This window comes from Mizuhopecten yessoensis, unplaced genomic scaffold, assembly GCF_002113885.1.
Source record: "Mizuhopecten yessoensis strain PY_sf001 unplaced genomic scaffold, ASM211388v2 scaffold1313, whole genome shotgun sequence".
NCBI classification, from domain to species: domain Eukaryota; kingdom Metazoa; phylum Mollusca; class Bivalvia; order Pectinida; family Pectinidae; genus Mizuhopecten; species Mizuhopecten yessoensis.
Window position 1 is genome coordinate 400,696 of NW_018403984.1, and position 20,341 is coordinate 421,036.

The 20,341-nt window shown below is 36.6% G+C and overlaps 2 protein-coding genes across 7 annotated transcripts in view; one reads left to right on the plus strand and one right to left on the minus strand.

Annotated features, from left to right (window-relative positions):
• The window catches only part of LOC110459365 (dnaJ homolog subfamily B member 6-like), a 67,817-nt gene extending 51,509 nt beyond the window's left edge, over nucleotides 1-16,308 (minus strand). For 4 of the 6 annotated variants that reach the window (XM_021511676.1, XM_021511659.1, XM_021511666.1 and 1 more), the window contains exon 1: nucleotides 16,217-16,308. The gene's annotated coding sequence lies outside the window, so the exon portion shown is untranslated. Of the gene's footprint in view, nucleotides 1-6,275; nucleotides 6,507-16,206 lie in introns of those variants that run through there. The other 2 variants (XM_021511627.1, XM_021511595.1) reach the window with 2 other exon arrangements.
• A 621-nt stretch (nucleotides 16,309-16,929) lies between these two features.
• LOC110459436 (polyribonucleotide 5'-hydroxyl-kinase Clp1-like) overlaps nucleotides 16,930-20,341 on the plus strand; it is a 20,444-nt gene continuing 17,032 nt past the window's right edge. Inside the window, exons 1-3 of the mRNA XM_021511690.1 lie at nucleotides 16,930-17,316; nucleotides 19,187-19,270; nucleotides 20,024-20,137. Coding sequence (XP_021367365.1) covers nucleotides 17,287-17,316; nucleotides 19,187-19,270; nucleotides 20,024-20,137 — 228 coding nt within the window. The 5' untranslated portion in view covers nucleotides 16,930-17,286. The remainder of the gene's footprint in view (nucleotides 17,317-19,186; nucleotides 19,271-20,023; nucleotides 20,138-20,341) is intronic.

Consider the following 20,341-nt stretch of genomic DNA (forward strand, 5'->3'; position numbering starts at 1 on the left):
CCCCCCCCAACCAACCAACCAACCAATTAAAAATGGTAGGAGGTGGGGGGCATTACAAATGGGATGGTAAAACGGAAAAGCAATCTAGTGTATTTTTGTGTCTGCATAATAAAACTTATGCGTAATAAGTAATGCCATACCATTTATTATATATTGCCAAATATAACTTTATTGGTATACCTTCTAATCAAGAGGAGAGTTATATGATAGAAATCTGGTACTTCCTTTTTCAATAAAATACCTAAAAGAAGAAATCACCTAAATCAAACTTTCCACCACGCTTGTGTTGTCACCATGGCAGTAAATAAACGATATTTACAAATATTATTATACAAAGCCTGTTAAACGCTGTTTGTTTAGAATAGCCTCGATTTGTACCAGTTAGATTCAGCTTAAGGATACCTTTCCCACTGCACTGTTTTTTTCTATATACAGTAGCCTACCGATGACTAAGTAGCACAAGAATTGGTTAAAGCCAGAGAGTATAACAATCTGAAGTCCAGTGTTAGAACCCCCGTCTAGCTTTGTTGATTTTTTTCCACCCAGAACACTGTACTGTTGATGATAATATATTATTTATTTCATCTTTATTATTTCTCATGAAAGTCCAGTCTCTTTTCAGAACTCAAAGCTACTGTCATGCTGGAAAAGGTTTCCAACACTTAGTTACAGTGTTTTGGCAGTGGTACTGGGATCCTTTAACTAATAGGTAAGTAAAGCTGATCGTGACCAGTTAGGGACCACCAGAGAGCTCGAGTCTCAGACATAATCTATAGGTAAGTAAAGCTGATCGTGACCAGTTATAAGGACCACCAGAGAGCTCGAGTCTCACACATAATCTATAGGTAAGTAAAGATGATCGTGACCAGTTAAGAACCACCAGAGAGCTAGAGTATCCTATAGGTAAGTAAAGCTGATCGTGCCCAGTTATAAGGACCACCAGAGAGCTCGAGTCTCAGACATAATGTATAGGTAAGTAAAGCTGATCGTGAGCAGTTAGGGACCACCAGAGAGCTCGAGCCTCACACATAATCTATCGGTAAGTAAAGCTGATCGTGACCAGTTAGGGACCCCCAGAGAGCTCGAGTCTCAGACATAATCTATAGGTAATTAAAGCTGATCGTGACCAGTTAGGGACCCCCAGAGAGCTCGAGTCTCAGACATAATCTATAGGTAATTAAAGCTGATCGTGACCAGTTAGGGACCCCCAGAGAGCTCGAGTCTCAGACATAATGTATAGGTAAGTAAAGCTGATCGTGAGCAGTTAGGGACCACCAGAGAGCTCGAGCTCGAGTGTCACACATAATCTATAGGTAAGTAAAGCAGATCGTGACCAGTTAGGGACCACCCGAGAGCTCGAGTCTCACACATAATCGATAGGTAAGTAAAGCTGATCGTGACCAGCTAGGAACCTCAGAGAGCTCGAGTCTAACACATAATTTATAGTCCCACGCAATTAGGGACCACCAGAGAGCTCGAGTCTCAGACATAATCTATAGGTAATTAAAGCTGATCGTGACCAGTTAGGGACCCCCAGAGAGCTCGAGTCTCAGACATAATCTATAGGTAATTAAAGCTGATCGTGACCAGTTAGGGACCCCCAGAGAGCTCGAGTCTCAGACATAATCTATAGGTAATTAAAGCTGATCGTGACCAGTTAGGGACCCCCAGAGAGCTCGAGTCTCAGACATAATCTATAGGTAATTAAAGCTGATCGTGACCAGTTAGGGACCCCCAGAGAGCTCGAGTCTCACACATACTCTATAGGTAAGTAAAGCTGATCGTGCCCAGTTAGGAACCACCAGAGAGCTCGAGTCTCACGCATAATCTATAGGTAAGTAAAGCTGACCGTGACCAGTTAGGGACCACCAGAGATCTCGAGTCTCACACATAATCTATAGGGAAGTAAAGCTGATCGTGACCAGTTAGGAACCTCAGAGAGCTCGAGTCTAACACATAATTTATAGTCCCACGCAATTAGGGACCACCAGAGAGCTCGAGTCTCAGACATAATCTATAGGTAATTAAAGCTGATCGTGACCAGTTATAAGGACAACCAGAGAGCTCGAGTCTCACACATAATTTATAGTCCCACGCAAACAAGAAACTTATATCTTCACAGACATAATCTATAGGTAAGTAAAGCTGACCGTGACCAGTTAGGGACCACCAGAGATCTCGAGTCTCACACATAATCTATAGGCAAGTAAAGCTGATCGTGACCAGTTAGCGACCACCAGAGAGCTCGAGTCTCACACATCATCTATAGGTAAGTAAAGCCGATCGTGACCAGTTAGGGACCACCAGAGAGCTTATAGTCTCACACATAATCTATAGATAAGTAAAGCTGATCGTGACCAGTAAGGAACCACCAGAGAGCTCGAGTCTCACGCATAATCTATAGGTAAGTAAAGCTGATCGTGACCAGTTAGGAACCTCAGAGAGCTCGAGTCTCACACATAATTTATAGTCCCACGCAAACAAGAAACTTATATCTTCAACATGACGTCAGCTGACCACTGCTCAACAAGAAACTACAAAGACATAATCTCATCATTTTTAATAAACAGGAGGCCCAAGGGGCCTTAACACTTTCATGAGTTCAAATTGAAAATATCTCAGCCAATCAGAGGCCAGAGAGACCATCTTCTGACTGGCACAAAATAAATAACTCTGGTTCGGAACCTCATATGGAGCATTTGTATCAAGTTTAGAGTCAATCAGTTTATCCCCATTCTGATAAAAAGTTGAACATGTCTCAGCCAATTTGAGGCCAGGTTGCCCTTTTTGTATTTTCAGATTAGTACTTCAAGCATGAAATCTTGTTAGGGAACTCATGAACATTTAGTCTAAGTTTAAAGTTAATTGCTTCAGCCATTCCTGAGGAGAAATTGAAAAGGTCTAATCCAATCAGAGTACAGGGCAGCCATCTTGGTTTTTTTATCAGCAGTAAAAACACTTCTTTGGGACCTTGTAAAGAAAATTTGTTCTGATTTTTAGTCAACCAGTTCAGTGGTTCTGAAGAATTCAACAATGTAAATTGTTGACGCACATTGAATAATGTGTCAGACAAAATGCAAAGACTAACAGCAAAAGCCCACATAATAAATCATGTCAGTTAAAATACTTGAAAGGGAGCAAGGAGCCAAACTTAGATGCAACCCTTGAGTAGACAGACTCTCTGCAATACATCAGCCATAATATCTGATGATGCATTTATTGCCTTCTGTTCAATGTGAAGGGATAAGGACCATCATATATACTTTGTATGGTGTTTATTTGTGGGGTGGTTTTTAACTTGTTTGGTCACTTCAACACTTCAATTCTGGAAATTGAGATCAGAGCGATTTTCAACATTATTATAACTACAAGCCTTACGTCTTTGTCTTAATGAGGTTTGACTGTGTGCCATTTAGCCACAACATCAACCAATCATTTAATTACTGAACACCGAAAACTGACCCAAAATTCCACTTATACATTATTACCAGCAGGAGATGTTTCCTGTCAGACTGTCACAACAGTAGGTGAACATTACTTTGATAAAGTGTATAATATCCCTATCAATATACCCTGTATACATAATAGTGCCTTTGGAAAAAGATGGCTACAAGCATGAACTTAAGCTTTTTCCTTTCTAGAACTGTAAACCACAGGCATTCTCTCTCCTCCGTCCTTGGAAGTATTTAATGCATACCTGCCAAGTGACCCGATTTCGTCGGGTTACACCCGGGATTTTAGCCTTTCACCCGCTTTTAAAACTTCACCCGTCGGGTTACGATTTTGACCCGGATTTCGTCAATTTCACCCGTTTTCACCCGGAATCTTTTCGTATATTAGAAGTTACCGGAGTCATTCGGAATTCTCTAGACTTTTCCATCCTTCTTCATAAGAAAGACGATCTATTTTTTGTTTTCGTTTCTCACCAACAGGTAAGTTGCGAGTTGTTTATATACGTACTAGAACGTTTTTTCCAAATGTTTATACAAATACCGTTGTTACTGAACTTGCTGGCAACTCATTAGTCAGGTGTTTTAACAAATAATAGAGTTGTTTTTACAATTGTATTTACGTAGAATAGATCGTATTTTGAAGGTAACATTATGTCTTCTTGAAGAAAGAAGTCATTATCGGGACTTGCGGCTCGGGACTTGCATATACGTCTCTGACTATAGTATACACGAAATGCTAGAAGAAAAGATAATTGTTCACATATCGTAGGAAAATGAGTTTTAGTGTATAAAGTCCTGCGGTCGTGGACCAAACACTGCATTCTGCACTCTAGTCTTTGTAAATCGCATATTTCAGTTTGATCTGGTGCTTAAAACGACGTTACTAAGACATTCAAAAACACGCACAGGCATTTGATGATTTGTTTTTGTCAATCAAAATTATCCTAACAATAAGAGTTCAAACCCTACTCGTATAAAACTGATATTTTATATGAGTAGGGTACAACTTCTTATTGTCAGGACCATTTTCATTGACAGAAACAAAATGGTATTTTATATGAGCAGAATGTGACATGTTATTGTCGGGACCATTTTAATTGACATAAAAAATGCCTGTGGAAACACAGTATCATATATATTATTATGAATTAATTTCATAAGTTGTGTTGTTGACAAACCTTTTTATTTTTCAGCTTTGAATTTGGTATTGTGGATGAGGATTAGCTAGATCTGCTGGAAGAACAGTTCAATGAATGTAGAATGTAACTTAACATCATTAAAATATTTAAGTTCTAATTTAATATCTCTTTTTCTTATATTTGTTGCGAGAAAAGCCGTCGCGCACTATGACCCTCTTTTTTATTTCCAAAAGAGGGTCATCACCCTCTTTTAGTATGTCCGAGGTTGGCAGGTATGTTAATGTTTAAGCAAATTTTAATCAGAGCCCATAGCAGCCATCTTGAAAACCAGCATTTTGATAGATTTTATATGTCCCCTATATGCATTAATCCCACAAAGTGTAAAATAAAGTTGGCCCCATAGAACTAAGTTATACACATTATTTTCACAGCCAATCAGAGACTGTGGTGGCCATTTTGAATACCATATATTAATAGTTGTCCTTTTGTATCTGAAGCATATATATATATATCACTCCAGAAAGTTTCATAGTTACTGTTCACTATCACATAGTTACTGTTCACTATCACATAGTAACTGTTCACTATCACATAGTTACTGTTCACTATCACATAGTTTTGGAGAGTTTGTCCACACAGGGCTTATTATGACCAAGTACCAAAAAGGGCAATTAATCTCAGGTGTACAACTACATGGTATGTCACAATCATGTATATCGAGCTTTGTTGAAGATATATAAGATTCTATCCATGGACAGAGAGACAGACAAGATGATTCCAGTATATCATCTAAAGTTTTGTTGTAGGTATGGGGTATACATGTATAATAACCACCTTAAATATCTCATGGTTGGAAATTATAGCCAACTACTATCAGCAAAATGTTGATGTCACAAGTGTGTTGCACCAAAACAAAACTGCCAATTATCTGCTGAAAACAGGGACCAATGCAATCTTTCATGGGGAAATCAACTTGGGAGTGAGATGTCTAGATCTGCTGCAGAGGAAAACTTGTCAGCATACAAGGAACATTGTTTGAGTATACAAGACGATCATCTTGACTTTTATCAACACCCACGTCTACGACATCAAATATGTTACATGCACAACAGCATCAGCGCTGTAAACCTGTACAATGTCTTATATCATAAATATATAGCCAAGTATATACTTGTACATACATACAGCTACGTATTATAACCTGATGTGATATAAAGCATCTGCTTCTTCTGATGAACGAAATAAACGTTGTCAAGTCTAAAGTTTTAATCTTACATAAAAAAACACAAAGAAATTTGAAATTACAGAAATGTCTCCTAAGAAAATAGAAATAAAAGACCTGTCACCTCAAAAGAAATAAACTGTCTGATTCTTTTGTCCAGATTTACAAGATTTCACTATAGATTGTGTAAAATAGCCACAACTTTGACAGTTAATTAATATAGCTACAGTCCTACAATTATCATGACAAGGTATCTCACACATGGCCTTGTAGCACGTGCTATATACAACTGTACAAACAAGTAAATAGCAACCAAAATCTGAATGTCCTGTCCATCTGCTGGGCAGTAAAATTATGATCCAATGAATTTCTATAATCTTTAAACATGCGTTAGAACTGTAATTTAGAAAACTGGTTAAATTCTGCACTGTAGGGTTTAGTAATGGTAAGACTGACACCAACCTGAAGGCATGTTCCAGTATAGTAGGGCACAGTGACAATATTCCCAGGGAGTTAGGATGAGAAGGGTGTTATACAGTCTGGTCCCGGGGGTACATCCTCACAGTGGTAAGTCTCCAACCTTCTGACCCTACACAGGTGGTATATTACACTGATGTATACAGCGAAATAGAAAGGGAACCCTTTCTTTACTAGCTACCACCTAATTTAGACTGCCTGAGTCATAGGTACAGAGTCTGGGCTACCATCCCACAGGCCTGCACTAAAGGATGGACTGTACCAAAACAAACATGTATGGATCATAACAGGTGCTTTGCAGCAACCCTCAGTCATGTATAGCTATATTTGATCACTACAGATAGGTGGAAAGACCCAATCCACAATTTATAAAGAATCATGATCATTATTTGTATAAAACCTGATTTGTTGACAAGATTTAGAGATACTTTAATTTACACAACATGTAACTGGCAATCTGCATAAATTAACTTGATGTGTGGTCATTATGTAGAGATGAAATACCATATACATGTATGTATTTATATATATGGGGCAAAGAAGTAATTCCAACAGTGTGGACAAGTTTAGGTTGTCAAATTTTCGGAGCAATCCGCTCCTTTATCAAGACACAGTGAAACAGAACAGTTACATGTACATATACATCATATTACAAGAAGATAGAACTGATATATATTATAATTGAAAATATAGCTTTTATATAAAACCAATAGTCCCCTCAGCTAAAGCCAGCCGAAGGCAGCAATTAAGCTGAGAGCATCGCGGACAAGGAACGCTGATGTAGAGGACCTATTCTTGCGCAAGATGCACTATCACATAAAGTGAGTCAACGAGAGACAGGCACCAGAAAGAAGGGACGAGATAAAAACGTGGAACATGTGCATGTGGGAATCTGGCCCAGTAATACCTCCATTAGGATCCAGTGTTATATGGGATTTTACCGTCTATATTACTTCTTTGACCCATATATATATATAAATGTATACATGTAAAAGTGTGATCACTAAAATGACATTTGAAGGTACCATATATGAATTCAGTCTGCATTTTAAAACAGGCTCTGTGTATTCCTGATGTTTGGTCATTATAGACAGGTGTGACCGTGCTAGTCCACATAATACAGCAGACCCTGGATGCATACACATGTGGTCATTATAGACAGGTGTGATCAGAACTAGTGTATATACTACAGCAGGTCTTGAGTGTATACATGTGTGGTCATTATAGACAGGTGTGACTGGAACTAGTCCATATATTACAGCGGGCCTGTATGTATATATAGACAGGTATGGTCAGAACAAGTCCAAAAATTACAACAGGCCATGTATACATGTGTGGTCATTATAGACAGGTATGACTGGAACTAGTCCATATATTACAGCGGGCCTGTTTGGTCATTATAGACAGGTATGACTGGAACTAGTCCATTTATTACAGCGGGCCTGTGTGTATATATAGACAGGTATGGCCAGAACTAGTCCAAATATTACAACAGGCCATGTATACATAATTATGTGGTCATTATAGACATGTGTGACTGGAACTAGTCCATTTATTACAGCGGGCCATGGGTGTATACATGTGTAGTCATTATAGACAGGTATGACTGGAACTAGTCCATATATTACAACAGGTCATGTATACATGTGTGGTCATTATAGACAGGTGTGACTGTAACTTGTCCATATATTACAGCGGGCCATGGGTGTATACATGCGTGGTCATTATAGAGAGGTATGGTCAGAACTAATCCAAATATTACAGCAGGTCAGGGTGTATACATGTGTGGTCATTTTAGACAGGTGTGACCAGAAACAGTCCAAATATTACAGCAGGTCCTGGGTGCATACATGTGTGGTCATTTTAGACAGGTGTGACCAGAAACAGTCCAAATATTACAGCAGGCCCTGACTGTATACCTGATGTATCTCCCCAACAAAACACATTCTTCATCATCACAGACATTATCAGTCTGACTCCCCAACCTGGTGGGGGAGGTTACCATGGCAATTCATAACGAAGTATAAACCTGTGTAAGCTTTTATAAAATATTTGTACAAAATGTAGAAACCTGATCATTGCTGATGAGGGTGTGCTGGAGGGGGTGTAATGTGTGGGGTGGGTAGTTGTGTAGATTGTTAAGGTATAATTATACAGAGCTGGTTCTGTCATAAACAAGAACATTAACTGGCCTCCATCTGACCAAGTCGGATACAGATACAACAGGTCCAGACCTGTACCAGGTCTGTTTAGCTATGTATACCATCAGTATCATCTATATGTATATAACAGAAATAGAAACACAGGTACTAGCACTTTTGTCCATCTTGGGGTCTCCAAGTAACTGAACTATTATGACTTCACAATTCATAAATATATGTGCACATATTTTGGCAAACCTCTGAAGATAATTCTGAAATTTAAATAACCAATGTCCAGTAGCTATAGGTGTATAGGAATGTTTACATTCTTCTTCTGTAGAATTGAAAGCACTACAGAGCTCCTTAAATCTGTTATATTTTTTCTTTCCTTTAAGTTTTGTGTATTTGTAACAGAAAATTAGGAAAAATGCAACACTCTGCTAGCTATAGACTGGGATGCAAACCACTCTTATATTAGTGAGCTCGGTCAACAGTGACCAATTAAGTCCAGTTCCTCCATGTTTCGATTCTCCCTTCTTCAAGTTAACAAACTTTTTAAACTTATCAACCCCAAAGACACTAGATCCCATATACCACACTTTGTGAGTACATTATGTTGGGTTCCTAATGGAACTGCTCTAAGAAAGGGAAAATGCAAATGCGCATGGCCAGGCTGGGATTTGAGACCTGATTCAGAGACCTCCAAACCCTAGATGGACACTCAAACAAACTACATGTACTGTACCTGCTCATATGATCAGCAGCAATCAACCCTGTCACAAAGTATTTAAGAGAAAAAAGTAAAAATGACAGATAAAATGGTCGCCATATATTTAATTTTCTCAAGCTCAGCTGGAGTTATCACCCAATAACCTAACCAGCAAAATAGAAAAGTATTATTTAGATAAAGTACTTGGCTACACAAAGTCATCTATCAGGGTAAAGGTTACTAGATGTACCTCCCCAGCTGCCACCCAGCTCCATTTTGTAGTTCCTGTCTGGTCTTCACCCATATGTCACTCTGGATCTGACATCTACATATCTCAGGTCTCTGTTAACCCTCCCACAATACAGAAGTCACCTGCAGACTGCCACTATTCAATACCAACTACATCTGTCAGCTGGCCTACACGATATACAAAGTACCACATTCTATATCATCTGAGTACATTTATAGCACCAAAAGTTAGCAAAACGGTCTTTGGAGCTTAATTTCTCCCATGATATTTGTTGCCACAGTGTATATATCTTTTCAATAATATTGTTGCTTTATTTAACAAGTCTTTATAGATAAATATAATTACAAGTAATAATCATTAACTTCAAGTTCTCTATGATTACAATGCTTTTGAAAATAATAGATGCACCTGTACATTCATTGTACATGTTCGCCGGGGGTTGAAAGCCGAGGTAGAAATATGTATGTGTTTACGATAATTTTAATTCAGTCAGATACAGATAAATGTGGCTGCATATCTGTTAAATATGGACATATTTTACTGTATACGTACATTATAATGGTACATTACATCAGATCAGATATACATTTACGTACAACACAGGTTATCATTGTGTGGGTGTGGTGCATACACATGTATATGTACACACATCTGTATCAAACTCAAATAAATTGGATAAATTCCATAAATGCTGTGATTTTATGTTATACCACAATTATTGTTTTAGCTTTTAATGACAAAAACCTGAGCTGAAAGAATTGATAGTGGTATCTTAATTCATACAGCAATCTCCGGGCTAGGAAGAAGCCTATAAGTTAAAATTAAGATGTATTTATAGTAGACAATGATAGTGAATCTGAAGACAGTTAATATGATCTTTATAGAAATATCAGTTTAAATGTTTCCTGATTTTGTATATTATATACAGATCTACACAATGTATAGCTGAATTTTATGTGAGTTATATACAAATGTAAAAGTACTCAGATGATATAGAATGTGGTACTTTGTATATATCAAGTAGCCCAGCTAACAGATTTCATATTTAAACAACATGTTTCTTTCATTCATTTTTTATGCATCAGCAATCTGGTAAAGCTATTTGTCAATTTGAAAAATTCATATGTGATTTGAACTTGCGATTTGGACCCTAACTTGAGATCTTGCCTTTTTAAGTGAGGATTCCAAATGCATCCCATGGCACTATATACATGTATATACACATATATATTTAGTGATGGTCCATATGTATAGCAATAAATTTAATAAATCAAATTGTTAATAACTTAATATTATATAATTACTAGTAATATCAAATTGTTCACATGCATGCACACGTAAGAAGCAGTTAAAAAGATTAGTTTTTTACACTATAAGCTGAGTGTTTTGTTATCTTACAAAATTTAATTCAGTAAATAATGTGTTATTGATTCTTAATTATAATATTGCCTGTTAAATAAACTGTGCTCCAAAAATGTATGCGGCCTCTGGAATGCAATATCGGTATGTACACGTACAGTATGAGTAATGTTCAGGTCAACGACCATTGATGATCTTTCTTTCTTACTAACCAGGCAAACATTTTAATGGAAAGGAAAGATGGGGAATTAAATATCTGTATTATTCATGTGTCAGAAACAAAACTCATGATTTACATTAATCAGGACTGGAGGGCCCATAACTTTACTCCCACCAAAGTGGCTACGGCTGCTGGGTAAATTAAGCATGGCTCACACTAGTACAGATCCAGTTCATTTTTGACTCACAGCATAATTTTCGGTGTAACTTCTCATACCTGATGGTAAAAACATCAGTTTCGCTTCAAAAGATGATGAAAAGGATGAGTGAAAACTTTTGCTTTTAAATCTGGTGATCCACAACTTTGAAATAAAGCTAAGGAAACATCTTCTGCCACCAGTCAATCTTTTTTTTCTTTCTTTTTCTTTACAACATACAGTGTTAATGGAATATGTTGTTGATTTTTTTTATGCTGTAGCATAGCATCAGTATCATATATATTTTTGGAAAATCAATCTGCCTCCAGAAATATCTCTTACTATGTGACTCACAGTAATTATATTATAACAGTATTGATTTTGGCTATTGTTAAGGCTGACATGGTCAATCAATGGATTCTAGATAGGTGTAAATTGGTATGCAAACATTTTCACTCTGATGACATCAGTGATGACAAATTTACAAACACCAATTCTTCAATCACTGGTGTAGTACGTAAACATGTATATATGTGCAGTGTACAATACTTGAGCACTAATATTAATGCAAAAGTTAAAAGGAATATCACTCCTACAACTGTGCTACCATCATCTCCTATACAATCTTGTAGGTAATCAATGGTAACATATATCTATTAGGTCAGTGGTAACATAGGACTATTATAGGTCAGTGGTAACATTGGACTTCTACATGTCAAGGGTAACATAGGACTAGTATAGGTCAATGGTAACATAACACTCCTATAGGTCAGTGGTGACATAGGACTTCTACATGTCAAGGGTAACATAGGACTATTATAGGTCAATGGTAACATAACACTCCTATAGGTCAGTGGTAACATTGGACTTCTACATGTCAAGGGTAACATAGGACTATTATAGGTCAATGGTAACATAACACTCCTATAGGTCAGTGGTAACATTGGCCCTCTACATGTCAAGGGTAACATAGGACTATTATAGGTCAGTGGTAACATAGGATTCCTATAGGTCAGTGGTAACATAGGACTTCTACATGTCAAGGATAACATAGGACTATTATAGGTCAGTGGTAACATAGGATTCCTATAGGTCAGTGGTAACATAGGACTTCTACATGTCGAGGGTAACATAGGACTATTATAGGCCAGTGGTAACAAAGGACTTCTACATGTCAAGGGTAACATAGGACTAGTATAGGTCAATGGTAACATAACACTCCTATAGGTCAGTGGTAACATTGGCCCTCTACATGTCAAGGGTAACATAGGACTATTATAGGCCGGTGGTGACATTGGACTTCTACATGTCAAGGGTAACATAGGCCTATTATATTATAGGCCAGTGGTAACATTGGACTTCTACATGCCAAGGATAACATAGGACTATTATAGGCCAGTGGTAACATTGGGCTTCTACATGTCAAGGGTAACATAGGACTATTATATTATAGGCCAGTGGTAACATTGGACTTCTACATGCCAAGGGTAACATAGGACTATTATAGGCCAGTGGTAACATTGGACTTCTACATGTCAGTGGTAACATAGGAATTCTACAGGTCAGAGGTAACACAGGACTCTTATCTATATAGGTCAGTGGTAATTAACACAGGACTCTTATAGGTCAGTGGTAACATAACACTAGTATTGGTCAGTAGTAACATAGGAGTGATATAGGTTAGTGGTAGCATAGGACTATTATAGGTCAAAGTAACACAGGACTCCTATAAGTTTGTGGTAACATAAGACTATTATAGGTTAGTGGTAGAATAGGACTTCTATAGGTCAGTGGTAACATAGGACTATTATAGGTCAAGGGTAACATAGGACTCTTATAGGTCAATGGCAACACAGGACTACTATAGGTCAATGGCAACACAGGACTTCTATAGGTCAATGGCAACACATGACTCCTATAGGTCAATGGCAACACAGGATTCCTATAGGTTAGAGGTAACAGACAATGTAGGACTCCTAAGGTAAGTGGTAAAATAAAACTCCTATAATTAAATAAGTGGTAACATACTGTAGGACTCCTATAAGTCAAGGGTAACATAGGACTCATATAGGTCAGTGGTAAAGTAGAACTCCTATATAGGTCAGTGGTAACATATAGGACTCCTATAATTAAGTCAGTGGTAATATTTACAGGGCTCCTAGCTATAGGTCTGTAATAACATAGGACTCCCATTAGCTAGTGGTATCAGTAACCTATATATAGCACGGCCCTATGTCCTCCAATTCTTAATAAGAAGTCGTTCAAAGAAAAGTTGACGGACGACAGACAACGGATGGACGACGGACAATACATGTACACCATACCATAAGCTGCACTGGCACTTCGTGTCATGTGAGCTAAAAACATGTTGTCTTCATTTTTTGAAAATAAGATTTTATATGAAAAGAAACAGTCATACACGTGAGCCAGCTGCAATGTTGTCACAAAGTTGAACACTAAAATTTAGTCACACATTTTGACCCTTGCAGAATCTCTAGTTTTAATATTTAATGATGACTTGAGATAGATAATTGAGACATAGGGTATAGTAGAGTTGGAAAAGAAAGAGAATATGCACTTGCAGAAGGGTACCTAGCTAGACTATCTAGCAAGCTCTCATCTGCTCATGGGGTGAACATGGTAGAGTAATTCCATCTTCAACGAATGACTGAGTATTCTTTGATCCTAGCATAATCCCATGTTTGTTAAGTATACGTAGCTATATCATTAAATAGGATTACAGATAAAATATGTGTACTGTACATGTATTGTTAGCTATGCCCAAGCTAAGGGGAGATAACTCCAATTGAATTTTCGCGCCGCGCCAAAATTTCGTCACACTTTTATACCATCGGAAGAACGGTAATTTTATCGTGCTTGTCCATGTTATAGAAATGGATACATGGTTGGAATTTTATCTTCGATATCCCTCGTCACTTTACTACAGTCTATATTACAAATATCATGGCGGAAACGCAAGGAGCGGAGATTGTGAAATATTGCAGAAGCGACAATTTCCTTATAAAACCGAGTACATCCATCAAAATTATATACAAATGTTCAGTAATTATCCCTTAAAATAAGTATATATATATGCCAATCTGTCAAAACCGTTCTTGGTATGAAAAATGCTGTTGAAATCCCAAGGGGTAGTATAACGGTAAATCCAATATGGCGGACACCTCGCCTCGAAAACGTAAACAAATCCCACCTGTACCAGACAAAACTCGCTAGAAGGATATTGCATTAACGGTTGTTTACCTATCGTGTAAAGGTATCTGTTCTCTTTGTTTTCTGTATATATTTTAAACATTAAATGATGTATATTTGTATAAATTTCGGTACTATTTACTTGTTTCTAAATGATTAAACTTTTAAATTAAGTTACTGTCACTCAGTCTTGACTTAGTTTACATACGCTGATACAGTTAGAAATTGAATAGACCTAAATTTAAATTTATTTCGAGTTTCAGTGTTGTCTGACATACAAAAACTATACAATGGTTGGTCTGTACATAGTTTACATTAAACATATCTAATTGATATGACATGCTTTTGTTTTTCAATATCATTTTTTTTTTTTTATATAAATAAAACTTGTCAGATCATACACCATGTACAAATACAATTTTTTGTTTTTAAATATTATTTTAATGATTTATCTGACTAAAACATATCAGATCATGTGTAATTACAATGAGTATGCTTGAAGACAAGTACCCTTCAGACTCCTGGGTAAGCAAATGCCACAATAAAAGGAGGGGCTGGTATATACATTAAGTACCCCAACTGAGATCAACAATCAGAAGCAATACCAACAGGCCTACATTGTTCAAACTACTAAGTTGAAGAAGACCTTATTCATGCTGCACACTCCATCAAAAACAAAATTGATAACACAACTCAAGTAGTATTCCTGACTGATGCCCTCTCTGTGCTACAAGCTTTGACAAACGACAAGCTTAACCTCAACTTGAACAAGCTTTATACACCATCAAAAGTCTGACAACAGTTCTACAGTGGATTCCTTCTCACTGTGGAGTTTGGGGTAATGAACAAGCCGATAAATTAGCAAAGAATGGTGCTGAACAATAACAGGAAGAAAATCCAGTCTGCTACACAGAGATGAAGACTATCATCAAATCTCTGTTCAACACCCATCAGCAACAAGACAGTTACCACCAACAAGATCTGACCAAACTACCATCTTCCGACAGGACACAACAGACTCAATCAACATCTATACAAAGTCATGAAAGTTGTTTCATCTCCAATGTGTCCTTGTGGAGAAGCAGAGCAGGATACTGCACACCTCTTACAGTCATGGAAGATCCATCAGGCACTGATCATGAGAGATAAGATATGGCATTCACCAACAGTTAGTGAGTGAGTGAGTGAGTGTTAACGTTACCACTCAAAGAAAAGCTATGTGGACCAGTGGATGCCCTTAGCACAGAAGACCACCAGATTTGTTGAGGAGACTGGTATTCAAGTGTAAAGGCGAACGATAAGAAAGAAGATGTGTAATTACCACTGAGACTGGTGCATCAATATATATAATTAAATGAGATTATTAATGTCATTCATTGTGTTTTGTAAGGGGAGGTAACTCTTTGTGAAGTAACATTTTAGCATCATCTCCGGAGTGAGGGGTGATATTTAGCATGGAAATCTTTCATTTTACAATAGAATAGATTGGTTCTGAAATTGTGGTAAAAAAAGAGAAAACAAATTCTCCCATATTTACCATGTTATTGACCTTGTACGCTTTTTTAATTGTTTTCAGGAAAATGCTAAAAAACAATTGTGAAATTTCACGATTTCAAAAAATTCGTAAAAATCCAATTTTGAAGATAACATGGTTCTGATTGCTGTTTTGTAATCAGGTTATGGTAGTCTCTAGGAAAATGACAAGAAATAAATCACTTTTGGTTTAAAAAAAATTAGTTGGGCATAGCTAGTATTGTACACGGAGACATGTCATCATATAGATGTGGTGCTCATTCAAAATAGATCATCACTCTACATTCAGAGAAAATCACATTAGCAACGTGAGGTCAAATTATCTTATAAAGAATATGCTATAAAAGTTGATATTTACAAATACTCACAATCTGCAAAAAGAACAGCGGTTGGGGAAGATGTTTCTGTTCTTGCTCTTCGCATCAATTTAGTTTCCAAGTAAAATAGGGGGCTTTGCTAAAGACATGAGTAGTAATCTGAACTGACCAGAACATAGCGGAATTAGAATTGTCCTGAATAGGGTCTTAACTAAATTCAAGATATCAAAAGATATTGTTGAAAGCTGAGAATTACAGAAAAAGAACATTGTTATGAAACATCTTTTATTTAATTTGTAAACTTAAAAAAAACCTCTGTCTACAGCAAGTAATGTAGACATGAATTAACCTTAACGGTTTTAAACTAATTTTCATATATATATTCAGAAGTATTACAATCTGTGAAATTACACAATTTTTAATTTGAAAAATTAAAAAAAAATGACGAATATCTATATATAAAGAGTTAGGCCTATTCCTATTCTACATTGATTCAAGAATTATTAAATAAAAGCAGAGACCTATGTAATACATAGGTCTCTGATAAAGCAATACAATTTTTACCTGAGTTGACTGGAATAAATAATGTTATAATAATTGTAAAAATGCACGTTTTTTAGGGCTTGTATATGACGTAGAGGCGAAGACCATACACTCCCTGATGAACGGCCGCTGTCCAAAAGGTTTAGTATTCAGATCACTATTCAGATATTTAGTATGATCCCAAGTCAGACGCTTGAATTAATTGTTCGTGACAAACATCTGTAAGACTCCGAATGTGTTTTAGTTTAGAGACATTAAGTGGAGAAATTAATCAACAGAAGTTCATATTTTATATTTTTCAAAAATGTATCAGTAGCTGATGGTTAACATAGTCAAAGCTTTATTTCACAATCAAGCTTTTGTACATTGTCACTTCTTTCTTTACATTTCACTTTTATGCAACTGCTTCTTGGAGAGTATGAAATCCAAGATGGAAGGAAAATAGAACCATGCATTCTAATGAAATTAACTTTTTGAACATTTGTCCGTAAATTGATTCTTTTTTGACCGATATAAACATTAAGTTATTCATAACAGCACGTGCAATAATTGGACCGTTCACCACCGCAACTACGAAAATGACAGACGAGAAAAAAGATGCAACTATGGTACGTTTTATACGCTTGTCGAGCTGAAAAGATACAAGCTTTTTTTTTTAATTTATAGTCGTATTTGTTGTAATGGAAACATTAGCTCTGTACCGGTATTATAACGACAAACAAAGATATAAAAACAGGACATATAAGACAACATGCAGCAAACAACAGGCATATAACAAGGTTTATACACACAAAAACAAGGAAAAATTAAATCACAGCATGCACTATCGTCTAGTCATATGTTTCCGCGCGTTATGTATTTCCGTGCAGACATTTTATCAAGCTTTATCTCGTTACTACGTGACATGAAGCCCCTTAATCGTATTTAAATTTGTGAGGAAATGAGCCTGCTGGACACTGCACAATGATATTTTAGACGTTTGGCCATCGTCAGTAAACGGACACAAAAATTTCCGGAAGTTCGTCCGGAAAACATAAGAAATACTCACTGTCAGTGAGATTAAAAAACACACATCAATATGCAGTTTTGCTTAATGCACTTTTTATCTTGCTCAAAATGAGCTCTTATATCGATAAACAGTGTTTTCAATGAAACGTAAAACTTGCCATGCAATGAACTTCCAATTTTAAACAGAACAAAATGATATTTCATTAATATTTGATGGGAAGGTTATAACAATCTCCCTGACCAAGTGTTGTTATTTTTCGGGTAGATCAGAAATCCAATATGGCCGCCACGGCCGCCATTTTGAAAAACTATTTCAAACTTAAAGTAAATTAAGTTCTCCTGGGCCGATTGAACTGAAACTTAATAGGAATGATCGACTCATGGTCCTGACAAAGTGTTGTAATTTTTCGGGTCAATCAGAAATCCAATATGGCCGACACGGCCGCCATTTTGAAAAACTATTTCAAACTTAAAGTCAATTAAGTTCTCCTGGGCCGATTGAACTGAAACTTAATAGGAATGATCGACTCATGGTCCTGACAAAGTGTTGTTCTATTTTGGGTCGATCAGAAATCCAATATGGCCACCACGGCTGTCATTTTGAAAAACAATTTCAAACTTAAACTGAAGTTCTAATGGGCCGATTAAACTGAAACTTTGTAGGAATTATATACTCATGGTCCTGACAAAGTGTTGTTATTTTTCGGGTCGATCAGAAAACCAATTTTGCTGCCACGGCCTCTATTTTGAAAATAACTATTTCAAACTTAAAAACAAGTTCTAATAGGCCGATTTAACTGAAACTCTGTCTAGGAACGATCAGCTCATGGCCCTGACAAACTTAAATTAACGTTATACTTAACTATTTTGTACTCAAATTGGTACATATTTCAACAACAAAAATGAATACTGTAGGAGTCAGGTGACCGTTAAGGCCCATGGGCCTCTTGTTTTTCATAATGTGTAAAAGAACTTCGTGTCTTTTAATTTCACTTATTCCCCATTTCAGTAATGACATTTTTACTCAAATGGGTAACTGTTACCCCAATGTAGGATTATTACCCATATGCGCCTTTGTGCCCAACCTGTTTAATATAACAGGTAACTGTTACCCAAATACAGGATCATTATCCATGTAGCGTAACTGTACTGGGTCGATCGTCGACGATCAGGTAGTTCAAAAGCTAGATGGGCAACAAATGTGCTAAACATTTCTAAAATGATGTTTCTTTATATAATAATGATTCATATTGATTAAACGCTATCAAAGTAATTAATCATCTGTACATATTTTATTCATGCTACCAGTCTTTGACTTGATTTAATGACATGCACGTACACACAATGGCTTTGTGTGTTTTATGGTTTAAAAGCATAGAAAATGTTATCACAGTTACATGCATAAATTGATGCTTTTTTATTTTATTAAAATAATACTAGTTTCTCCTGATTTGTATTTTGTATTCATAGAGAACGGAAGAGTACAAGCTAGAAGCAGTTTCAGAGCTTAGGTTTGAAGTGGAAACTGGGTCTGATGCAAGTGTACAACTGGATGTAAGTGTTTGATATGTATCGACAGTCACAGCTTATTCTACCTTACTTTATTGATCAGAACCGGGTCTTATTGCTAGTGACCTCAAGTCATTTAGTGGAGCCTTTAATCATGGTAGATTAGGTACATGCAGTCAGTAGAATTGTCACAAAGATTATAAGATAGCTAGCTGTGTTGCATGTGTACCATTCTTGTGCCTGTATCCCAAGGTCAAGGCAACAGTAAGGGTTGCAGGACATGTTATTTGTGCCCAGGTGATAACTTCTTCAGAACTGAATATACTGAGATAATTTTTCATTGGTAAATGCAATTGATGTCACGCACCATTGTCATATCTGTACCAATGCAAAGGCAAGGTTAATGTTACAGCAAGGGGTCAAAGTTCAAATCAGTGTATAAGTGATTTCTATACCTGTGAACATATGGACATTATCTCATATTATTCATCATTGTATCTGTGTTGTTAAGATCATAGACACAGCATGGGGTCAAAGGTATGATCATTCTTATCCATGTAAAGGTTCCTGAACATAATTTTTATGAAACTGTCGCTTGACTTGTCAATAAGTTGTGATCAGGGAAATTATTTTATTGTTTGAATATGATACAGCAAAATGTCATCAACTAAGCAGAAATACTGTCATGTTAAATGTCACCATAAAAATATTAATAAATAGCTGATAAAACACAAAAGAAATAATTGATGTCCAACATATTCTATACAATTATAACTGATCATTGTGTGTCATTCACAGCTACTGGAAGGGATGGCTGAGGTTTTTGGTGCAGAGCTTACCAAAGGGAGACAAATCACATTTGAAGAAGGAGCAAAAGTAGCTGTGTTCACATGGCATGGTTGTCTTATCAAAATATCCTTTTTGTAATTCTCCAGTCTATCAAATAAATTATTTCAGTTTGAATCATGTTATCTTGACTAGACAATGTGCTGTGTTAGGTGACATGTATTTTATCTTGACTAGACAATGTGCTGTGTTAGGTGACATGTGTTTTATCTGGACTAGACAATGTGCTGTGTTAGGTGACATGTATTTTATCTTGACTAGACAATGTGC